General features: G+C 42.8%; 1 protein-coding gene and 1 pseudogene across 1 annotated transcript in view; both read left to right on the top strand.

The window, feature by feature from the left end:
* The window catches only part of LOC115569875 (NACHT, LRR and PYD domains-containing protein 12-like), a 152,657-nt gene that overhangs the window by 25,000 nt on the left and 106,687 nt on the right, over nt 1-20,970 (top strand). Inside the window, exons 14-15 of the mRNA XM_030398074.1 lie at nt 3,228-3,404; nt 4,880-5,053. Of these exons, the coding sequence (XP_030253934.1) occupies nt 3,228-3,404; nt 4,880-5,053 (351 nt within the window). The remainder of the gene's footprint in view (nt 1-3,227; nt 3,405-4,879; nt 5,054-20,970) is intronic.
* Nucleotides 9,044-12,209, top strand: LOC115569968 (acetylcholine receptor subunit delta-like; annotated as a pseudogene).

The raw sequence follows: 20,970 nt of genomic DNA, 5'->3' as shown, positions 1-20,970 counted from the left end.
TTAGAAAATGAAAATAAATAAAAGTAAAGTAGATGTGAGATTTACAGTTATTATGGTGGTGAGACTGACGGTAGCACAATCTGAGAGCTCACAGAAGGATCCGGTTCTTTCAGCATTTTGGAGAACTTTACACACCAATTTTATAATAAAATATATGTGGAAGTATAAACTAAAGAAGTCTAAGACCACAGACGAAGAAATGGAAAGAGGTAAGAAGGTGTGAGAGAGAGAATTGTTTGGAGAACGAGATTGCAAGAGAAAAGTGAACAGAGTATTGGTGGATTAGCAGGAACTGTACAGTGACTGTAACCATCATGGGTGACAGCACGGATGGAGATAGTGATATTATGCCATGGCAGGATGTCAGTAGAAAGAGGACAGATAGCAGTGACAGCTCTGGTAGTGCAGCTTCTGGCTTGGAGGCGGCGACATGGTTAAAAAACTAAGGAGGACAACATGAGGAGGGAGAGTGAACAAACAGAATGGAAAGTAATGATAGTGTTCAAAAAAGAAGGGGAACGTTTTCACCAACTGAAACTGACAAAAGCAACTGAAAAAGAAATGTGGAACATTACGTTTGCTAAATACTTGAGATCAGATGCAAAGAGATCTGTTCCTCAGAGCAGATACATTAGATGGAGACAAAATCAGTGCTCACATCCCAGGAAAATGATCAAATCTTAGAGGTGTTATTTATGATGTTCCTCTGGCAATGTTGATGGATGAGATGGCTCAAGAAGTAAAAGAGGGAAAGATGGTGAAAGCTGCAAACACAAAGAAAGTGCCTGAAATCAGACAGTCTGTCAGTAGTCCTCCAGTTTGAAAACAGTGAGTGTAAGAAAGTAAGAATGGGATATTTGAGCTGTGATGTGAGAGAGTTTATCCCGGCACCATTACCATGTTTCAAGTGTCAGAGAATGGGACACACTGCAGGACAATGTGAAGGAAAACTAAGATGTGCAGGTGAACATGAATATGGAAAGTGTGGCCAAGACGCAAAAATCAGATGCTGTAACTGTGGTGGTGAACATAGTGTTGCTTAAGGAGGGAGTCCTGTTCAAAGGCAAGCCAGAGAGGTGCAGAAATATAAAGTAACAAACCAGGTGTCTTATAGCGACGCAGGTAAAAGGTAAAGGAAAGTGAGCGAGCCAGACTCAGTGCTGTGCACGTGATGAATAGTGCAAGAGAGTCTGAGAACCAACAAGAAGAGATTCTGCTTCCTACACCAAATCCATTCATAGAGAAGATTAATGAAGACACACTGATTGTGGACAACATTAGTTTTTTTGCCCTCATCTGCAAGACTGTGAATGTTGCAATGCAGCAAAAGAGGAAAAGTGATAGAATCAAGACAATTGTTGAGGCAGCTGTCGAGATCCTGGGGTTTAAAGAAATTACAGCTGAACTGTTACATGAAATGTTGAACCTGACTAACTATGATGGACTGTCTCAAGGTAATTAGTATCATCCTCATGGTAATCCATATCCTACAATGGAATGACAGAAGCTTAATTGCCAACTGACGAGAGTTCAAGAAAGTTGTTGCTGATCTGAGAGTGGAACCTGATGTGAAACTAAACTTAGTGACATTTGGGCAATGATTAAAAATATGACTGGAAAAAAGAAAAAATGTTAAAATTCAAGTGCTGGAAGATGGTGAATATCTGGCAACTACTAACAAGCAAACAGCTGAGATACTGGATAAGAAGTTTGCAAGTTTACATAATGGAAGCCACCGAGATGAAATCCATAATAATTAATTATAATGATGAAGTTTCCACAAGTAAGATGTGTGATGCAGCCAAAACAGTAATCAGGGGAAAACTCATAATGTGGTTTTCTATTAAAAAGAAGGAAAAGCAGAAACAAATAAAAGACTACAAGAACTCAAAGACCAAGAAATTAAACATATGGAACAAAACGACGCCCAATTATAAGAGCAGATAAAAGTGACCAGACAAAACTTGAACAAAATATGTGACAGTCAAGAGGAGATGAAACTTAGATTCACCAGACAAAGATATTATGACAATGGACCAAGAGCTAAGAACTATTATCTTGGAGGATAAGAAAGCAACAGGATGAAAGGTCCATTTATAAAATTAAAGACACACAGTCTGTCAAAATGTGTAACAAGCTAAACGAAAAACAACACTGCTTTGAAAAGACTATAAGTTCCAGATAGCTTAGATTCTACAAGCATTACACATTTTGTGAACTCACTGGACCTGCCATCCATTGGTACAGAGCAGAATAAAGTAATGACAGGTGAGATAACAAAACAAGAATTAGATAATGTCATGTCCAGACTCATAACAGTTAAAATGCCAGGTGTGGATGGATGCCCAGCTGAATGGTACAACACATTCAGAGAGATACTAACAGCAGTATTATTGAAATGCTTCAGTTTTACACTTAAAGGTGGAGAAACACCAAAATCCTGGAGACAAGAAATAATCTCCATAATCCCAAAGATGAGTAAATATAAATCTGAGTATAGTTCTTACAGACCCATATCAATACAAAGTTCAGACAGCAGACTGTACGCCTCAATAATTACAACAAGACTTGAGAACTTACTTCCTGAGATAATAGATGACGACCAAACAGGGTTCATCAAGAACAGACAGACACAAGATGATGTAAGACGGGTTTTACACTTAATGGAACATCTGAGCAAAACTAAAGATAAATCTGTTGTTCTCAGCCTCGACACCGAAAAGGTATTTGATTCTGTTGGCTGGAATATTTATATTTATCACTGCAAAGATTTGTCTTTAACAGCTCAGTAATTCTATTTTAAAGATCTTATATCACTACAGCCAGAATACAAATAACTTTTGTTCACATTTCCCCAGAATTCATCCTGACATATTTGCAGCTTTGGAAACTTTGTGATCTTGAATTAAATCTAAAGTCAGTTTTATTGAGTTTTTATTAGTTTGGCTTCACAACATGAGTTTGTATAGATGGAGCCACTGGTGGAGCTGCAGAGTTTAAGGGGTGAAGTCACGACGTCTTTATTGAAGCAGCAGCACGTTGTCATTAATATTAATGAGAGCTCTTTGTCACCTTTTGTATTTTAGAGGTTTTAACCTGCGTCCTGTTGGGTTCAGATGTTTGGAGTTTCCATTTTCTCATTTTCTTTTTGAACAGATTATTAATCACTGAATGATTTCAAGCAGGAACATTGTCTTCTAAACTTACATCATTTATTCTTTATTCAGATTGAGGAACTGCAGTTTGTCAGAGATCAGCTGTGCTTCTCTGGCCTCAGCTCTGAAGTCCAACCCCTCCCATCTGAGAGAGCTGAACCTGAGTGACAACTACGACCTGAAGGAATCCGACATGAAGCTGCTGTGTGATCTGAAAGAGAGTCCAGACTGCAGACTGGAGACTCTGAGGTCAGACAACATGTTTTACTGTTGTGCTCAGATTAAGATCAAATGAAAGTTGTGGTGACATTAAACTGCAGACATCAGGCTGATATTATACTGATCCTCACTGAGTATCTTAATGTTGAGCTGCACATTTAAAACCTTCATATAACAAGAAACATCTACAATAAATGATAATGATAGATTTATGAAGCTATATGATGCTTATACTGACTGAACAGTTTAAACTGAAGATGATTTGATTTTCTGACTCCACTTTTCCAAAAAAAAATAAAATAAATAAAAAGTAAAGTAGATGTGAGATTTACAGTTATTATGGTGGTGAGACTGACGGTAGCATAATCTGAGAGCTCCCAGAAGGATCCGGTTCTTTCAGCATTTTGGAGTATTTTACACACCACTTTTATCATAAAATATATGGGTAAGTATAAAATAAGGAAGGCTAAGAACACAGAGGAAGAAATGGAAAGAGGTAAGAATGTGTGAGAGAGAGAATTGTTTGGAGAACGAGATTGCGAGAGAGAAGTGAACAGAGTATTGGTGGATTAGCAGGAACTGTACAGTGACTGTAACCATCATGGGTGACAGTACGGATGGAGATAGTGATATTATGCCATGGCAGGATGTCAGTAGAAAGAGGACAGATAGGAGTGACAGCTCTGGTAGTGCAGCTTCTGGCTTGGAGGCGGCAACATGGTTAAAAAACTAAGGAGGACAACATGAGGAGGGAGAGTGAACAAACAGAATGGAAAGTAATGATAGTGTTCAAAAAAGAAGAGGAACATTTTCACCAACTGAAACTGACAAAAGCAACTGAAAGGGAAATGTGGAACATCACGTTTGCTAAATACTTGAGATCAGATGCAAAGAGATCAGTTCCTCAGAGCAGATACATTAGATGGAGACAAAATCAGTGCTCACATCCCAGGAAAATGATCAAAGCTTAGAGGTGTTATTTATGATGTTCCTTTGGCAATGTTGATGGATGAGATAGCTCAAGAAGTAAAAGGGGGAAAGATGGTGAAAGCTGCAAACACAAAGAATGTGCCTGAAATCAGACAGTCTGTCAGTCGTCCTCCAGTTTGAAAACAGTGAGTGTAAGAAAGTAAGAATGGGATATTTGAGCTGTGATGTGAGAGAGTTTATCCCGGCACCATTACCATGTTTCAAGTGTCAGAGAATGGGACACACTGCAGGACAATGTGAAGGAAAACTAAGATGTGCAGGTGAACATGAATATGGAAAGTGTGGCCAAGACGCAAAAATCAGATGCTGTAACTAAGCAGCAGCACGTTGTCATTAATATTAATGAGAGCTCTTTGTCACCTTTTGTATTTTAGAGGTTTTAACCTGTGTCCTGTTGGGTTCAGATGTTTGGAGTTTCCATTTTCTCATTTTCTTTTTGAACAGATTATTAATCACTGAATGATTTCAAGCAGGAACATTGTCTTCTAAACTTACATCATTTATTCTTTATTCAGATTGAGTTGGTGCAGGTTGTCAGAGATCAGCTGTGCTTCTCTGGCCTCAGCTCTGAAGTCCAACCACTCCCATCTGAGAGGGCTGGAGATGAGCTGGAACTTCCTGAAGGAGTCACACATGAAGCTGCAGTGTGATCTGAAGGAGAGTCCAGACTGCAGACTGGAGACTCTGAGGTCAGTAGAGGGTTGGAGTCAGTTCATGCTGGTTTCAGCAGTATTGGACTAAACACAGTATCAAAGTAAAGATCCAGTATTTCCTGCTTTCCTCAGTGAAGCTGTGAGAGGAGAACAGTCAGCCAATCAGACGAGCCAGAAGCTCGTTGTGATGGTGTGTTTGAGTTGATGTGAAGACGACTGTTGTTGTTGTGTTCTTGTCTACAGGAAATAAAGCTGATCACAGCTGACAGCATCACAGGATGTATAGAGACAGTGTCCTCATTCATCAAACTGTCGGAGCATCAAACCTGATCTCAAAGTGTTTGTTCTCTCATTTCAACACTGAAGAACTCATCAGTTCATCTTTGTCACAGCTCTCAGATCAGTCTGACTGAAGGCTCTTATTTCAGAGAACCATCATTACATTTAGTAACCATGTGGTCTGTATACAGACCAGAACCTCTGCTGAGGTCCAGAAACCACAGCTGATGTTTTACTTGTCAGACTCAGACATTTTAAAATTAAATGAAATATTCAGATGTGACTGATACTCTGGTTTCTAACAGCTTTGAATCCAAACAGCCATCCATCATTAAAGTGAGCTGTGAGTATCTGTGTTCCTGCATTAATGATGCGTTCAGGGACTGTCAGCAGTTTATTTCCACTGTGTCCTTCAGTGAAACCTGCAGAGTAAACAGACTTGATGTCCAAAGTGTCTGCAGGTCTGTGAGTTTCACTCCAACACGTTAACATGAAGCTGAAAGGAAGCTGGCTACGCTACACAGCCGCTCCACTTGTGGTCTGAACAGGACTGAAGTCCTGCTGGTCTTTATATAACTGACTGACAGCTGATGGAGGGAGTCTCTGGAAACACTCATTTATCACTTCTGCTGTCTCTCTGCTTCTCTCATCAGATGGTGATCTCTGTGAGAGTGATGAGAAAGGTGGAGGTGTTGAGAGGATCAGCTGTGTCCTGATGATCCAGAGAGGTTGAAGCAGCACCATCAGCTGGTGGGTGGAGAGGCTCTGACTGGGCCGTGTTACTGGGAGGTGGAGTGGAGAGGAGAGCTTCATCCAGCAGTGACTGACGGACCAAACACAACAAGTGGAGATGACTGTCAGTGCTGCAGTGTGAACTGCTCTGAGATCAGCTCTGAGGTTGATGTCAGAATGCAGAAGTCTGCAGCATCATATTCATCAGTGCAAGATTATTTCTAGATCTGTGTTCTTTATTCTGTATGTTTATATTTTCTCTCTCTGTATATTATTATGAACATGTAAAGTCAAATGTTTATTCTTCTGTAATGAGCAAAAAAGGAGTGAAACAATATTTTGATGGTTCCACTTGTGTTGATCAATGTCATCAGTTAAGAAACAGCTCAGCTTTTTATGACTTCAGCAACTACGACCACCATCAGTGGATATTAAGGGGGACAGGGGAGTCCAGTCCACCCTAGCTGGGCGGTACTTAGCCTATATCCTTCAAGACCTTTTCAGACAGGCACTCTGCAATAATGCCACAACTGTATGTTCACACTGAACAAAAAGCTGCTGCAGTGTGTCCTTTCATACAGCATCCGTTGGTGTTGGCGTGACAGTACACATGAAAAAGTTTCCACCTGTACGTCTGAACTAAATCTGTAAATCTAAACATGTCTCAACGAACTTTTAATGATCGTTTGGATGCTGTTATAAAACGCTGTGATCGGCAAAGTGATCGAGAAGAGTTTTGTTCTAAATGACATCACCATATAATCACCATCAGCACATAGAGGACTCTGTCTGGCTCGGACACACACTCGTCCTGTAGAACCGCTCCTTCACACACTCGGACCTGCTATGACACGTATGTGTAAAACTCCAGCACCTGTTTTAACTCCAGCTGACTGATAGCATAGTTGGTTATCAAAACAAAACATTTAACACTGTTAAAAATGAACTCAGAGACGTAACTCAGGTATCACAATATTAAAGTAATGTAACTAGATTATTTACTTATGCCTATAAAGACTAGAGAGAAAATAAATATCAATAAGATGTTACATTCTTTATGTACTAATTGTAATCTTGTTAACGATCTCTTTTTTTACTAGATGTATCTGTATGTGTGTATCTTTTGTATCCAAATTATGTCATATATGTTTTTAATTATGCAAATATGTATTATTTGATTAAACAGAAAATCCACAAAGAACAGCATGATTCCAACTTTAATGTATGAAGTTGTTTATTATATTATTATCATGGTATTATCATATTATTTTCTCTCAGTTATAAACAGCATTTGTGCATTAAAATAATGCATGTGTGAGTCTGTTTTGACCTCCGGTGGCTGAAGTTGTCACCTGGCTGCAGTCATGTTGAGGTCAGATCCCTGCTGGAAGAGGCTGCAGGCATGAAACTCCTCCAGAAGAGGTCAGTAGAACCATCTGTGTGATCCAGAACTGTGGAGTGTTTGCAGAGCAGGACTCAAGTTGAGCTCCAGTGTTTCTTAGTGGTTTATTTTCAAACAGGACAAAACATAACACATGAAAATAAAGCTTTAAAACCCAAATAGCTGTGATATGTTCACAAAACATCTATACAATATATAATAGACATTACATGGAGCTGTCTGGACATTCAAAGTCTCACTGTGCATAAAATATATAAAATTCGTACCTTAACAACAGACACAACCACATGATAGTGTTTTAAAAGAAACACAGTGTATTAAACCATTGTCACAGCAGTTAATCAATAGTGTTAAAAAATAACCTCCTTTAGGACCAAATGTTCCCCTGACACCTGAACTCATCCTCAACACTCCAACACAAAACAATCATTTATTCTCATTACTTATGTTTTACGAGTCAGCACAGGGGATCGTTGTTTCACTGCCTTCACTGCTGATAGAAGCTGAAATGATAGAACACAATAACACAGACACAAATGAAACAATCCAGTGAATATCTGATGTCTGAACTCATTTTGAGGACAGTTCCACAGTGACTGCAGGAAACTCTTACTTTCTTTCAACAAAGTGGTCTTCTGGTTTGTGCCGGCGCTGACCTTGCAGCTGTAGGTCAGATCAGTGACACCGTGAACACGGATCAGAGAACTGCTGATGGTGTAGAGCTGCTGGTCAGTCTGCTGGACTGTGGTTGGTTTCTTGAAGGTGTTGGTTGATGGAGGGCTGGTGGACCAGGTGAGCTTAGGCTCAGGGTAGATCCCCTCTGAGCTGCAGGTGATGCTGTTTTCATCCTGCTGAATGTGGACTTCACTGATCGGAGCTGCAAAAGACAAAATCCACTTTTTTAAAAACATGTTTTGGAGGCGGTGATCTTGGAGACCTGATGGTGACAGCTTCAGCCCGTGTTAGTCATGCTGTGTTTTCTTGGTTTTTAATTGTTCTCTGCACCCATTGTCGTTTATCCACAGCCATGACGGCGCTCCAGAACCTTGAAGATGAGATTTTATGAGCTGGACAAAAACAATGACATGCTAAATACTCGAGTGAAGGTTCAGAGTAACTAATGACTGACAGAAGGTGCAGTTATACAGCCCAGCATGCAGACTTTGACAAATGACAAATCAAATGACCAACAGGAGACCATTGTTGTGTGGAACGTTTTTGGTGACACTTCAGTGAATATTGGTGAAGTTCTTGAATATTTCTCCCAATAGAAATTCCTCAAAATGATAGAAAAACCTTCTTTGTCAAACTAGCAGCTGTAGTTCAACCAACAGGGAGATTCCTGGTGGTTGAACTAATTTTGGGCACATTACACTGAATAACAGTGAAGTTATTGGACATGTTCACAATAGAAATTCCTCAAAATTATACTAAACTACATTTGTCCGAACTAACAGTTGTAGTATAACCAGCAGGAGACCACTGATGTGTGCAGTTACTTTGGTGACAATAACAGTGAAGTTATTGAATATGTTTTGTTGTTTCTTTTTTCGGTGTTGCACTTTGTAGACGGTCCCTGCGCCCTCGTCTCACAGCCGGCTGACCATAGAGACCAGAGTTACTGTCCAGCCGGAGGAGCTGGTTCTGATGGAAACACGGTTGTAGCTCGTTGTCTTCCTTACTACGGCAGGAACGAGTCGTCGTTTGTGTTTTAACAATGTTTCGCTTATGAGTTATTGATCCGGGAAGTTCCAATCTGTGAATATGTTTCCAACTTTACCGACACGAACTCCCACAGAGGCGGAGCCATACTGGGATGGAGCGTTGCCATGGAGATCCAGCTCGGTGGGCTCCATCCCTCGGCGGAGGAGTTCCACAGCGTCAAGTCCCGCAGCGAGCTGATGTTCCAGAGACAGTCGGAGAGACACGGACTGACGACGAGGACCACACACGCAGCCAGTAAGAAACCACAGCGAGTCATTTCTGCTGATCAGTCTGAATCCTGACGACAGAAGACGAAGCTGAGCCGCTCTGTGTGTCTGTTTTCATGGAGCTGTGAAGCCGCAGGACGATGGAGGTGTGACGGATCAGCTGTACGCAGAGATCAAGCCGGCTGTGGACGGAGCGAACTACATCATCAAACACATGAGGAACAAGAACGACTACAACCAGGTGAGGCGGAGACCAGGCAGGATGACGTCACGGCAGGGGGCGTGACTACTTACTACTTATTGGACAGGTGTGATAGTGAAAGGTGAGGTCAGGTGATGTGGGACACTTTCTGTAGATGCTCCAGTAGAATTATAGAAACATCACTGGAGTGAGTCAGCAGGTTTTTTTTAGGACGTGTCAACATTTTTATGAGAATATGCAGTTTTTTTTTTAAACACACCATGACCCAACACACACTCAATAAATACAATTAACATGTCTACTCTGAGTACTAACTTCAGTCCTCATTAACACGTCTATTGGGCTCATTGAATACACTAAAGTGTCAGCGTGGCTTTAACCTTTCAGTCTTTCAGTCACAACATAAGAGAACACAAAGCTGCTGTTCTCTCCCTGCAGCTGACAGCGAACATTCAAACCTTAAACTGTGATGTCACATGAAAAGGCTCATAGATCAGAATGAGGCCGTTAAACGCTGCTGCTTGATCCGACTCGCTGATGATACACAACTCTCTACTCCACGCTGGCTGCAGATTATTACACATTCCTCACCAAAAGAAAGACGTGACGGTCACGTAACACAACCTGCTGAAACATGACAGATGCATCTTGTGTTCAGTGAGCACGGAGACGTTAAAACTCCCCTGAAAGACAACATGAATCTGTTAGTTCTATTCAGAACTTGAGGTCGTGGTGCACTTCTGCCTCTCGAGGGCAAAATGAGTGTTACAAAAACAAACACTTGGAAAACTGTTCTCAGTTCTGCTGTTTTCCACCTGATTTCACACATGAACAAAAAACTCTAAGTGGAGACCTGAATGACTGAGAACCTTCATCAACATCAACACAAAAGATTTCTTGAGGAAAATGTGTTTTCATGTGTGAAACAAAGTAGGAGAAAAAGAAAGTGACCCTGGATTAGTCTCTCTGTTTCACACATTACATATATTGTTGTGTAGTTTTTCTCCAGAGCAAAGAAATTTGTTTTCATGTGTAAAAAAAAAGGGATATAAAAAAATCTTTTTACCCGAGAAGAAAAAAGTGACCAGTGTTGACACACATATTTATTTATTTTCTTTTCAGAAAAAAGACAATTTCTCCTGAGAAATTTATTTTTTCACTCCGATCAACACAAACAAATTAATGTGTGATAAAAGTATACATATATATATATATATATATATATATATATATATATATATATATATATATATATATATATATATATACATATTTATACATATATTCTGTCACCAGGTTTCACACACTTTTTTCACAGGAATTTATTTTTAAAAATGTGTGAAAAAAAGGAAACAAAAAAACTGTATTTATATATTTTTACATATTTTGAATGACACATATTTATTTTCTTTTTTATCTATAAGTCTCTCTCTATATATTTTGACACTGCAATTAATTTTCCTACCTGTTTTCACACATGGAAAAAAAAATTTTCCAGAGGAAAATTATTGTTATAAATTGTGTAAAAAAAGGAAACTAAAAATGTTTTTTCTTCTTCTTTTTTTTCAACATATTTTGACTGAAAAAACCCATTAAGGAATTTTTACCAGCAGTTCTCAAAAAACGCAACAAAAAACATTTTGAGACAGGAATAAAAGTCTGAATTTTGGAAAAAAAAAGTAAAACATCTTTTACTCAGTTCCAGACATCAAAAAAAAAAGAAAAAAAAAAAAGAATCCCTGAGAAAATCAAATCTGTGCTCATGTGTGAAACCGACTTCCTCTCTGGTTCTCGAGTCATAAACACAGGAGAGAACAACGGTTAAGATCAGATTTAGAAAACTGATCACCAGATAAAACAAATGTCTTCACTTGCCCCTCGGGGCTCCGTAACTTTGGCTCTGATGCAACATGTAATCTGAAAAGTAGCAACATGTGGTGGAGTGAAAGAATAAAATAGCAGAACATTTGAATACGCGTGTACAATTTTGAGGTACTTCTACTTTACTTAAGTACAGAGCTTGAGTAAATGTACTTAGTTACATTCCATCACTGGTAACTGGAGTCTGTTGTCACAGGAGAAAGATAACTGGAGTGGGATAGCTCGTACGGTGGACCGACTCTGTCTCTTCCTGGTTACCCCGGTGATGACCATCGGCACCATCATCATCTTCCTGATGGGAATCTGTAACCACCTCCTCACCTGCCCTTCAAAGGAGACCCGCATGACTACAGAGAGGAGAACCCCCGCCTGCTGTGACCACACAGCAGTCACGTCACTCCACAGTGTTCAGATCCAGACGTTTGGTGTTGCTTCATTTTGTTTGTTCCACGGAAGCTGATTAGGGCCACTGTGAAAAAGAAAAAGACTCGAAACGAAAAATGTTTTCTGTTTTTTTTTTTTAGGAAAATGAAGCAAGAATTCTGGTATTAAAGTCAGAATTCAGAAGAAACAGTCAGATGTGATTGTATTATTTTACAATGGCTGTGATCGTTTTCTGTACGTCTCTCTTTGAGTGTTTTCTTAAATCAGAAGTGAATAACTGAACCAGTCTGTAACTGTTTAAATGTACTTGTGTGGTTTGAATAAAGATTTATTCTCTTGATCTCAGTGGATTTGTAAAGAAATTAAAGACGTAAATATGAACCAGAGTGTTGTATTCTGTAAAAAACTAACTGTAGTTCAAACTCACAATGTTTAAAATGTTCACAATACAAGAAGCTAAAACTGGAAAACAGACCCAAGCAGTCATGTGTCCAACATATTATTCTGACCTCTAAATATTTATCTGACAGGAGACAAGATAGAACATCTAATTTTAACTTTCCAGGCCTCTAACACAAATCGTTGTGTCTCTTTGTAGTTGTTTTGTGTCTCTTTGCAGTCACTTTGTGCGTCTTTGTGGTCGAGTCACATCTCTCTTTCGTCCTTCACAGAGGCAGACTGAAGCGCAAATATCCAGTTATGTCAGATTTTACTTATATAATGCCAACATCTATCTTAAATAATCATTTATTGATTTTTTATTTACTTTTGATTTTTGTCACTTTCAGTCCTCCATACACACACACAGCAGAGATCAACACATGATTTACTGTAACTGATGAGGGAGGAGACACACTGTGATCCAGATACCTGAGAACAGGGAGGGAACTCTCAAAGTGAAACTAAGGTGAGCTCAGACTCCATTTTGAGTCGACAGCAGACGGAGTAGGACACTGAACGCTGTGTCAGAGTGAGTGTTAATCCAACATTTTTATTATTTTACTGTCAAAGTCTAGAAGTCGTTCTCTCCCTGAGGACTGTAGAGGAAAGACATGTTGGAATAAAGTCAACAGTTTCATGGATTTGATCCAGAGACAGGTTGTGACTCACTTCCTGTTCTCTCTGTGTTGTGTTACTCTTGAACAGGGCCAACTTATGTCTGCTGAGCTTGTATGTGACGAGGTCCACAGTTAAACATGACGGACAATTGTTATGAACTGAAGGCAGCGTTTCCCCTCATTGTTGTTATTTACTTGTTTTTATTTCTAAATATTTTCCCTTTGCATTTCCCTCTAATAATTTCCACAAATGTATTTAATCCTGCATTTCTTTTTAAATTCTTTACGCAATTCTGCTTCATTATGAAGTTTATTCCGCATCATACAATTACTGAAACAAAGCAGACAAAGTGAACTTTTTATGATTTGTTTCTATTAATAATTGATACCCTTTACTCTGACATTTTCATCTTAAATCAGTCACTATACACTTGTAAAGATGCCGTGTATTCATGCTGCTGATCAAATAGACAAAAAGCCTTCAGGAATAAGAGGCAACAACTTTTTGTTTTCTTGTGATAATGATAATAATTCTTTTTTTTTTTCTCAATATCTCAAGAGAATTATCTGGTTATCTGGTGATACTGACATAAATAGCTCCTTATCTCGAGAAAAGAAATAAAACCAGAGGAAATAATATGTAGCGTTCAGGGCTTCTGTAGGAAACTAAATAAAGAGATGAATAAATACAAAGGTATTTATCCATCTCTTTATTTAGTTTCCTGCAGAGGCAAACTGATCCACAAATATCCACTTATGTCACATTTTACATATGAAATGCCTACATCTATTTCAAATAATCATTTATTTATTTATTGAGTCATTTACTTTTTGTTTTTCTTTTGATTTTGTCAGTTTCAGTCCTACACACACACACACACACACACACACACACACACACACACACACAGTGCTGATAACACAACAGTAGCTTGCCTATCAGACCAGTTGGGCAGCTTTGACCTTCATACCCACTGAAGTTGTTTTCTTTCCAGTGAACTACAGAATCACGGAGGGGATTTAAGAGGAGGATGTCTGTGGTCAGGTGTTCTGTTTACCTGGTGGTCCTGAGCTTGATGTGCGGTGGTGTCTGTGTCCGCACTGAGCAGGAAGGGCGGGGCTTACTGACACAGTACACACACACACAGAGGGAGAGAGTCTAAAATACTCAGGTGCCTTTAAAAAATAATCCAGACTGTGAAACATGTTTGACAGCTCGTGTTTAGTGTCTTTTAATGCCATTAAATAATCCAAGTCATCAGATGTGGACAGTGCCACCTGCTGGCAGATATCTGGAACTGCATCTGCACATTGACAGCAGTAAACTATTTCAGGTGTGGTCAACAGGGTTGGGAGGGTTACTTTAAAAATGTAGTCCGATACAGTTACTAATTACCTGTTAAAAAATGTACTCAGTAACGTAATCCAAGTACCACAATATTAAAGTAATGTAACTTGATCACTTTAAGTTACTTTTGGATTACCTCAATACAAATGCAAATAAAGACTTCCTCTGAGGAACACATAACGCAAATTAAAAATGTAATTAATTGTAGGGTATGTTAGATTTATTCAGTTTTATTCATTGACTACTAACTATTCAGCTGTATTCAAGAATTACATCACATATTACAATAATAATAATAATAATAATAGTAACAATTAATTCAATTATTATTAGTGTTATTGTAACTACTAGGCCTATTTCTAGTAATAGCAGTAGTAAAACACCCCCACATATAGGATGTGTGTCACTTATTTGTCCCCCAAAATTACCCATACAATTTCCTAATATAATCATGCTATTTTAATACCTTGTTGTGATCTAAAGTGTTAGTGACCCATTTCAGTCACTGCAGGTGTTTCAGGCAATTTTGTAACGTACGAGCCTCACAAGGTGGCAGTAGCTACATTTCAAGTGTCTATGGGGCCCTCGAAAGTCAACAAGATTTCCACGATGAAATCCGTGCAAATGTTTCACAATAAAAGCCTATTGAGCTATTTATGTTAGAGGACTTTTAATTTGAGACGGACACAGGAAGTGTTGAGTTTGTATTAACAATGTAATGTCTTCATTTTAACAGGGCAAACGGGAGCGAACCAAAACGAGACTTCAAAACTACCAAAAACCTAAACACGCACCATCTCGGTCACCAGCAGCACCACCCACAGACCCAGTAGTAGTACCTAGTAGCAGCAGCAGCAGTAGTAGTTGTTACAATGACTGTCTGGTTAGCAGGCTAACTAATGTTAACTTTAGCTAACGTTCGCAGTTTCGCTTACCATTAAATGTTTCTTTAAATTAGATGTGGTGTCCTTGGACGATGACAGTGTGTGCACAGCTGGGAGGCATAGCTTGCACTGTGCAGTGATGTTGTTCCCTCTTACTTCTTTAGAAACAAAGTAATGGCGAAATTTCCACGCAGTGAAAGCATTTTTTTCTCTAGCGCTCGAGTCCATAATAAGCCGTCTGGCTTCACCTGAGGGCAGAGCGTCGTTGTAACTGACTTGTAGTGAACTGTAGTAATGTGTGCGCCGTGCATACGGCATTGCCGCATTGGCAAGTGTTAGATTAATTCATTCACATTTATTCATCATTCATCATCATATATTTTAATTGTAATCCAACTAATAATCCAATTTTTTTTTTCCAGATGTATCTGTAATCTGATTACGGCTTTTTTTTCTGTAACTGTAACGGAATACAGTTACTGTTTTTTTTGTATCCTAATTACGTAACGCCGTTACATGTAGTCCGTTACTCCCCAAGCCTGGTGGTCAATAATTGACACACTATCCTAATGTAACCTATAGGCAGGAACACACCGGCCCAACCGTTGGACGTCTGAAGCGTTTGGAGAGGCTCGGACGAGGTCGGGAACAATATATGTTTGGTGTGTTCGGCTCTGTCGGAAGCTTTCGGAGCCGCGCGGACGTTGTCGGATCCGACTGAGCATGCGAAGTCTGAGGAGGAGGGCCGTCGGACGTCTGAGCTATTGGATCCTCTGATTGGTTGTGTGCCAGCTGAATGGCCGTTCTGATTGGCGGTGTGCTGGCGAATCAGCGCGGTGTGTGGGAGGGACGGAATACTGTGTGCGCTTTGTGTTTCTATGCACTCCGTTCCGTCATTCCCCGTTTTCATGTTTTGCAGTACTGGCACCAGACTAGTTGTTACGTCCGTTCAGGACGAATTAATTTGTGTAAGTTTGGTAATGCCTTGCTGCATGTTTAGTATGCAGGTGTTTTTTTTCGGAAATAGTTAAGTTTCGTTTTGATCGAAAGTAAAGAGAGTTGCGTGCATAAGGTTCTCGTTTACAACTCACAGCACAAGCGCCACCCGCTTATTGCATCTCGCGCAAGCGCAGAACGTACACGCTACTGTGGCGTAGGCAGCACGTCGAAGCGGTGTGTTCAATGCAACTTTTCTGCCGAACGGGTCAGACAAGAGGCAACGGAGTGGTCGGAGAGTGGTCGGATAAGGCAGTTGGACGTCTGGGCGGTGTGTGGGGGCCTTATCTTTTTGTTGTGGCAGCCCTCATTAGATTTGCCATGTATTCATCACACAGGAGGTGTAGTTTTATTGTGAAGGGGGGTGACCGGAAGTGTGGTTGTTGTTGCCGAGCGCGGAAGTTGACAATGGAGGAAAAATAAAGTACGGCACTGTTGCCGCTGAAGACGGCCATTCGTGTCCTTTTATTATTTTATTATTCGCTCAGTATAGGCGCCCTAAATCCTCGGTTACATTGGTGGCAGCGGTGGGATTTTCCCTACGTGGATAGCAAGCGTTAACGACCGCCGAAACAGTTCGCCGAAGTTTAGCTAAGTGGCTAGCTACCGCTAGCATCGTTAGCTTAGCTGTTCAAGTGTAATTAGCATAACGTGTATGCCGTGTCGTCAGACCTGCACTTCGCGGTTAGTCATTAGCTCGGGTCGAAGAAACAAAACGACTGAAGCTGCAAATATGTGGAAGTTTGACCTAGGACCCACTGCGTGACAGAGAGCGACGCGGTGAGAGGCCATTAGCCAGCGGAGTGAGGATCGAACTCCCGCCGCCCTTCACCGGAGAAGACAAGCAAAGTTTCCCCTGCTGGGCCAGACAGTACGAAGTGGCTGTGAGAGCACTCGTGGGAGGCACCAGCGATGACTATGACTTTGAACTGGTGAGAATTTTGCCAACACGGCTGACCAAGGCTGCTTTTCTCCTGTGGGACAGCCTGCCAGCGGCCGTTCAGGCTGATTATCCTGCAGTTAAAGAGAAGCTGCTTGAGGCTTTTGGACAGAGACATTTTCTAGATTGTTTCAGAGCTAACCTCTCGGCTCGCCCCCGCGCTCCAGGGGAGAGCTTGGACGTTTATGCGGCGGACATAGGCCAGCTAGTGCAAGAAGCCTTCCCAGGTTATGGTGACATAGCTCAAAAAGAGGAGAAATTTCGGAGGTTCCTGGCGGGGCTCGACCCAACTCTGCGAGCTAAATGTCACGAGCAGGGGGCTACTGACTTGGAGGAGGCCCTGATCATCGCTGCCCGATGTGAAATGGCCAGAGAGACTTTGAAACTGGACTATGTCAAATTCCAAGCACACCACGCTTCCCCTGGGGGGAGTGCAACTGCCATGGTGCACTCCATTTCGGAGGGAGGAGGTGCGTACAAAGCTATAGAGAAACTTTCTGAGGACATGAGAGAAATGAGGCTGGAAATGAGACGTATGACTGAAGAAAACAAGCGCCTGAGAGTCAATAGCTGGAGGGATGAGTGGAGAACCTTTTCCCCAGGTTGTCAGTGTGTGTGTGGGGAACAGGGCTGCCAGTCACGTCGCCCTCGGGTCGAACCGAGAGGGCGGTCACCGGACTGTCGCTGGCCTGAGCAGAGAGCAGACGGGGGCCCCGGGGACAGACCGCCTCCCCGTGCGACCTATGATGACAGAGCGCCCTCTCCAACCTGGCGTGGTCCTCGACCTCCCAGGGGCCCCTTTAATGATGACACACAGGGACGCCGAGGAGTACGGTTCCTCTCACCCAGAAGGGAAGACACCTCCAATCAGCCGGGAAAAGAGGTGTAGCTGGTGTTGCGGCCCAGACATCAGCTACATCCCCTATGGGCCCCCTGGAGGAGGAAACAGGTACTTCCCCCACAAATAATACACTGACACAGGACACTAAAGGGCAACAGCACACCTCCTACATGAGGGGGAGCATTGAAGGGACTGAAGTCAACATCCTGGTGGACTCAGGTGCAACAGAGTCATTTATAAGTGCTGACTTCCGCAAAACAGCCCCAACACTGCACAAGCGCCCCCTAAAAGCTGACTTTGTTGCTGCACGGGCTGTGAATGGACAGATGCTGGATACCTTAGGGACCATAACAGCCACGTTACATCTGGGAAATAATTCTTGGCAGCATGTGTTCCAAGTGCTTCGGGGGTCCACACAGACAGCACTACTGGGCCTGGACTTTCTGGTTCCAAACCGTGCCCTTCTGGACTATGCTCATGGCACACTGCAGCTATGGGACACGATCGTCCCGCTCCTGTGTGGAAAAGACTTGATTCCAGAGTGTTGCAACGTTTCTATAACCACTGCCACGACACTGCCTCCCCTCAGTGAAATGCTGGTGCCGGTCTGTGTGACACCGACCAGGCCCGTGGACCAGTCTCCTGATTTTGTGGGCTATTTAAAGCCCCATCCTATTAGAGGATGGGGTGATAGAGGGAAGCTTCAGCCCCTGGGCCTCACCTGTCGTTCTTGTTAAGAAGAAGAACGGTGAGTGGAGATTTTGCATTGACTATCGCCGCTTGAACAGTATCACTGTGAAAGACTGTCATCCTCTCCCTCTGGTTTAGCACCTTGGATTTCTCGAACGGCTATTGGCAAGTGGAGGTCGCAGAAGAGGACCGCGAGAAGACAGCCTTTACCACCGGCCGGGGTCTCTACCAGTGGCGGTCGATGCCGATGGGCCTCACCAACTCACCTGCCACGTTTCAGCGTATGATGGAGCTGGTGCTGAGGGGACTTCCCTGGCAGGTGTGTATGGTGTATCTCGACGATGTCTTGATATACAGCCCTACGTTTGAGGACCATCTCTGCAGCCTCCGCAAGGTTTTCTCCAGGATTCAGGCAGCTGGCCTCAGACTTAACCCTAAAAAGTGCCACCTCGCTAGAGACCATGTAGTGTTCCTGGGACATGTGGTGTCCCGCCATGGCCTGCAGCCTGACCCCCGAAACACAGACAAAGTGAGGAGTTGGCCCACTCCCAAGAATCCAACTGAGGTGAGGGCCTTTGTGGGACTCTGTTCAAATTACCGCCGTTTTGTCAGAGACTTTGCACAGCGCGCCGCACCCCTGCACCGCTTAACTTGTAAAGATGTGCCTTTCCAGTGGACGACAGAATGTGATGCAGCCTTTGAGTACTTGAAAGGGGTGCTCTCCGCTGCCCCTGTAGTCACTATGCCGGACTTCAACATCCCCTTTAAAGTGTACACGGATGCCTCCATGGAAGCGGTGGGGGCTGTGTTAGCTCAGGATAAAGATGGACTTGAACGAGTGGTGGTGTATGCCAGTCAGTCCCTGTCAGCCACTGAGAAACGTTGGTCAACATTTGATAGAGAGCTGTGGGCTGTAGTGTGGGCTGTGCGCCAGTTCAGGCATTACATTGGTGCTGCAGCCTTCACCATTGTAACAGACCATAAGCCTCTGTTGGGCCTGCGTTGCATGTCCATTGACAAAGATCCTACAGGAAGAAGAGCAAGATGGATATTGGAACTGGACCCTTTCAACTGGGTCATGAAACACAAACATGGACATCAGCATGCTAATGCTGACGCTCTTTCGCGGAGACCCCCTGAGTATGAGTCTGAGGCCACAGATAGCCGTCAACAGGAAATGGCGGCTCATGTGAACACCATAGACTCAGAACAGGAGGCACCTGCTCCCCCCTCACACCCCCCTGGGCCGCACCTACCAGCCGGCGGTCTCCAGGCCGCCGATGCCACCACTAGAGGGCAGTATAGGGACATGAACAGGGAGCCAGATGACTTGTCTTTCTTGTCTTCACTCTCACAGGATGGAGCTGGCGTCGCGGAGCTGCAGCGGGCTGATCCTGACACTAGCAGAGTACTGGACTGGATTGGAAGTAATGGTTCTCGGCCTCCTCGGGACCAGATGAGAGGTCAGCCTCGGCGGCTGCGTAAATTGTGGACTGAATTTCCTCGTCTCTCTGTTGTGAATGGTCTTCTCTGTCGGACGGTGAACTCCCCCACCACGGGGGGTGCAATTTGTCAGGTGGTTGTGCCCTCCTCGCTTGTCCCAGAGGTGTTGCAGCATCTGCATGGAGGTCCCATTGCGGCACATTTCTCAGCAGACAGAGTATGGGAGAGAGCGAGACAGACTTATTTCTGGCCCTTCATGTTTGGAGATATTCAGCAGTGGTGTGAGCAGTGTGTCCCCTGTCAAACCCGCAGGGCCCCGGTGCCCCGGCACAGAGCACCGATGGGGGGGGTTCAAGCTAGCCGACCATTTCAGAGAGTGGCCACAGACATTCTAGAACTGCCAATGACTTCTAAAGGTAGCAGATATGTGTTAGTAGTCGAAGACTACTTCACCAAGTTTGTAAATCTGTATGCCCTCCCTAACCAGACAGCTCAGTCAGTAGCACAGTGTTTGTTTGACGACTATGTGCTGCTACATGGCATCCCAGAGGCACTTCACAGCGACCAGGGCCGGCAATTTGAGTCGGAGATTGTACAGAGACTATGTCAACTTTTGGGGATCACTAAGACCCGCACAGCCCCTTACAATCCCAAATCAGATGGCATGGTTGAACGTTTTAATCGGACTCTTGTTAGTCAGCTGGCGAAGGCGTTGCTTGCCACTGGTGGAGAATGGGATGATTACCTGAAATCTGTGGGTTTTGCCTACAACACATCTGTTCATGCCAGCACCGGTTACACCCCATTCTATCTGGTTCATGGACGCGAAGCCAGGGTCCCAGTGGATGTTTTGGTGCCATCACAGCGGGGCCGCTGGGGGGTCTTTTCATCTCAAGGGGACTACGTGACCTCGTTGGTGGAGAAACTGGAGACATCCTTCGG

Source organism: Sparus aurata, chromosome 19 (genome assembly GCF_900880675.1).
Source record: "Sparus aurata chromosome 19, fSpaAur1.1, whole genome shotgun sequence".
Classification (NCBI taxonomy): Eukaryota; Metazoa; Chordata; class Actinopteri; order Spariformes; family Sparidae; genus Sparus; species Sparus aurata.
This window is presented reverse-complemented; position numbering and strand designations above follow the sequence as displayed.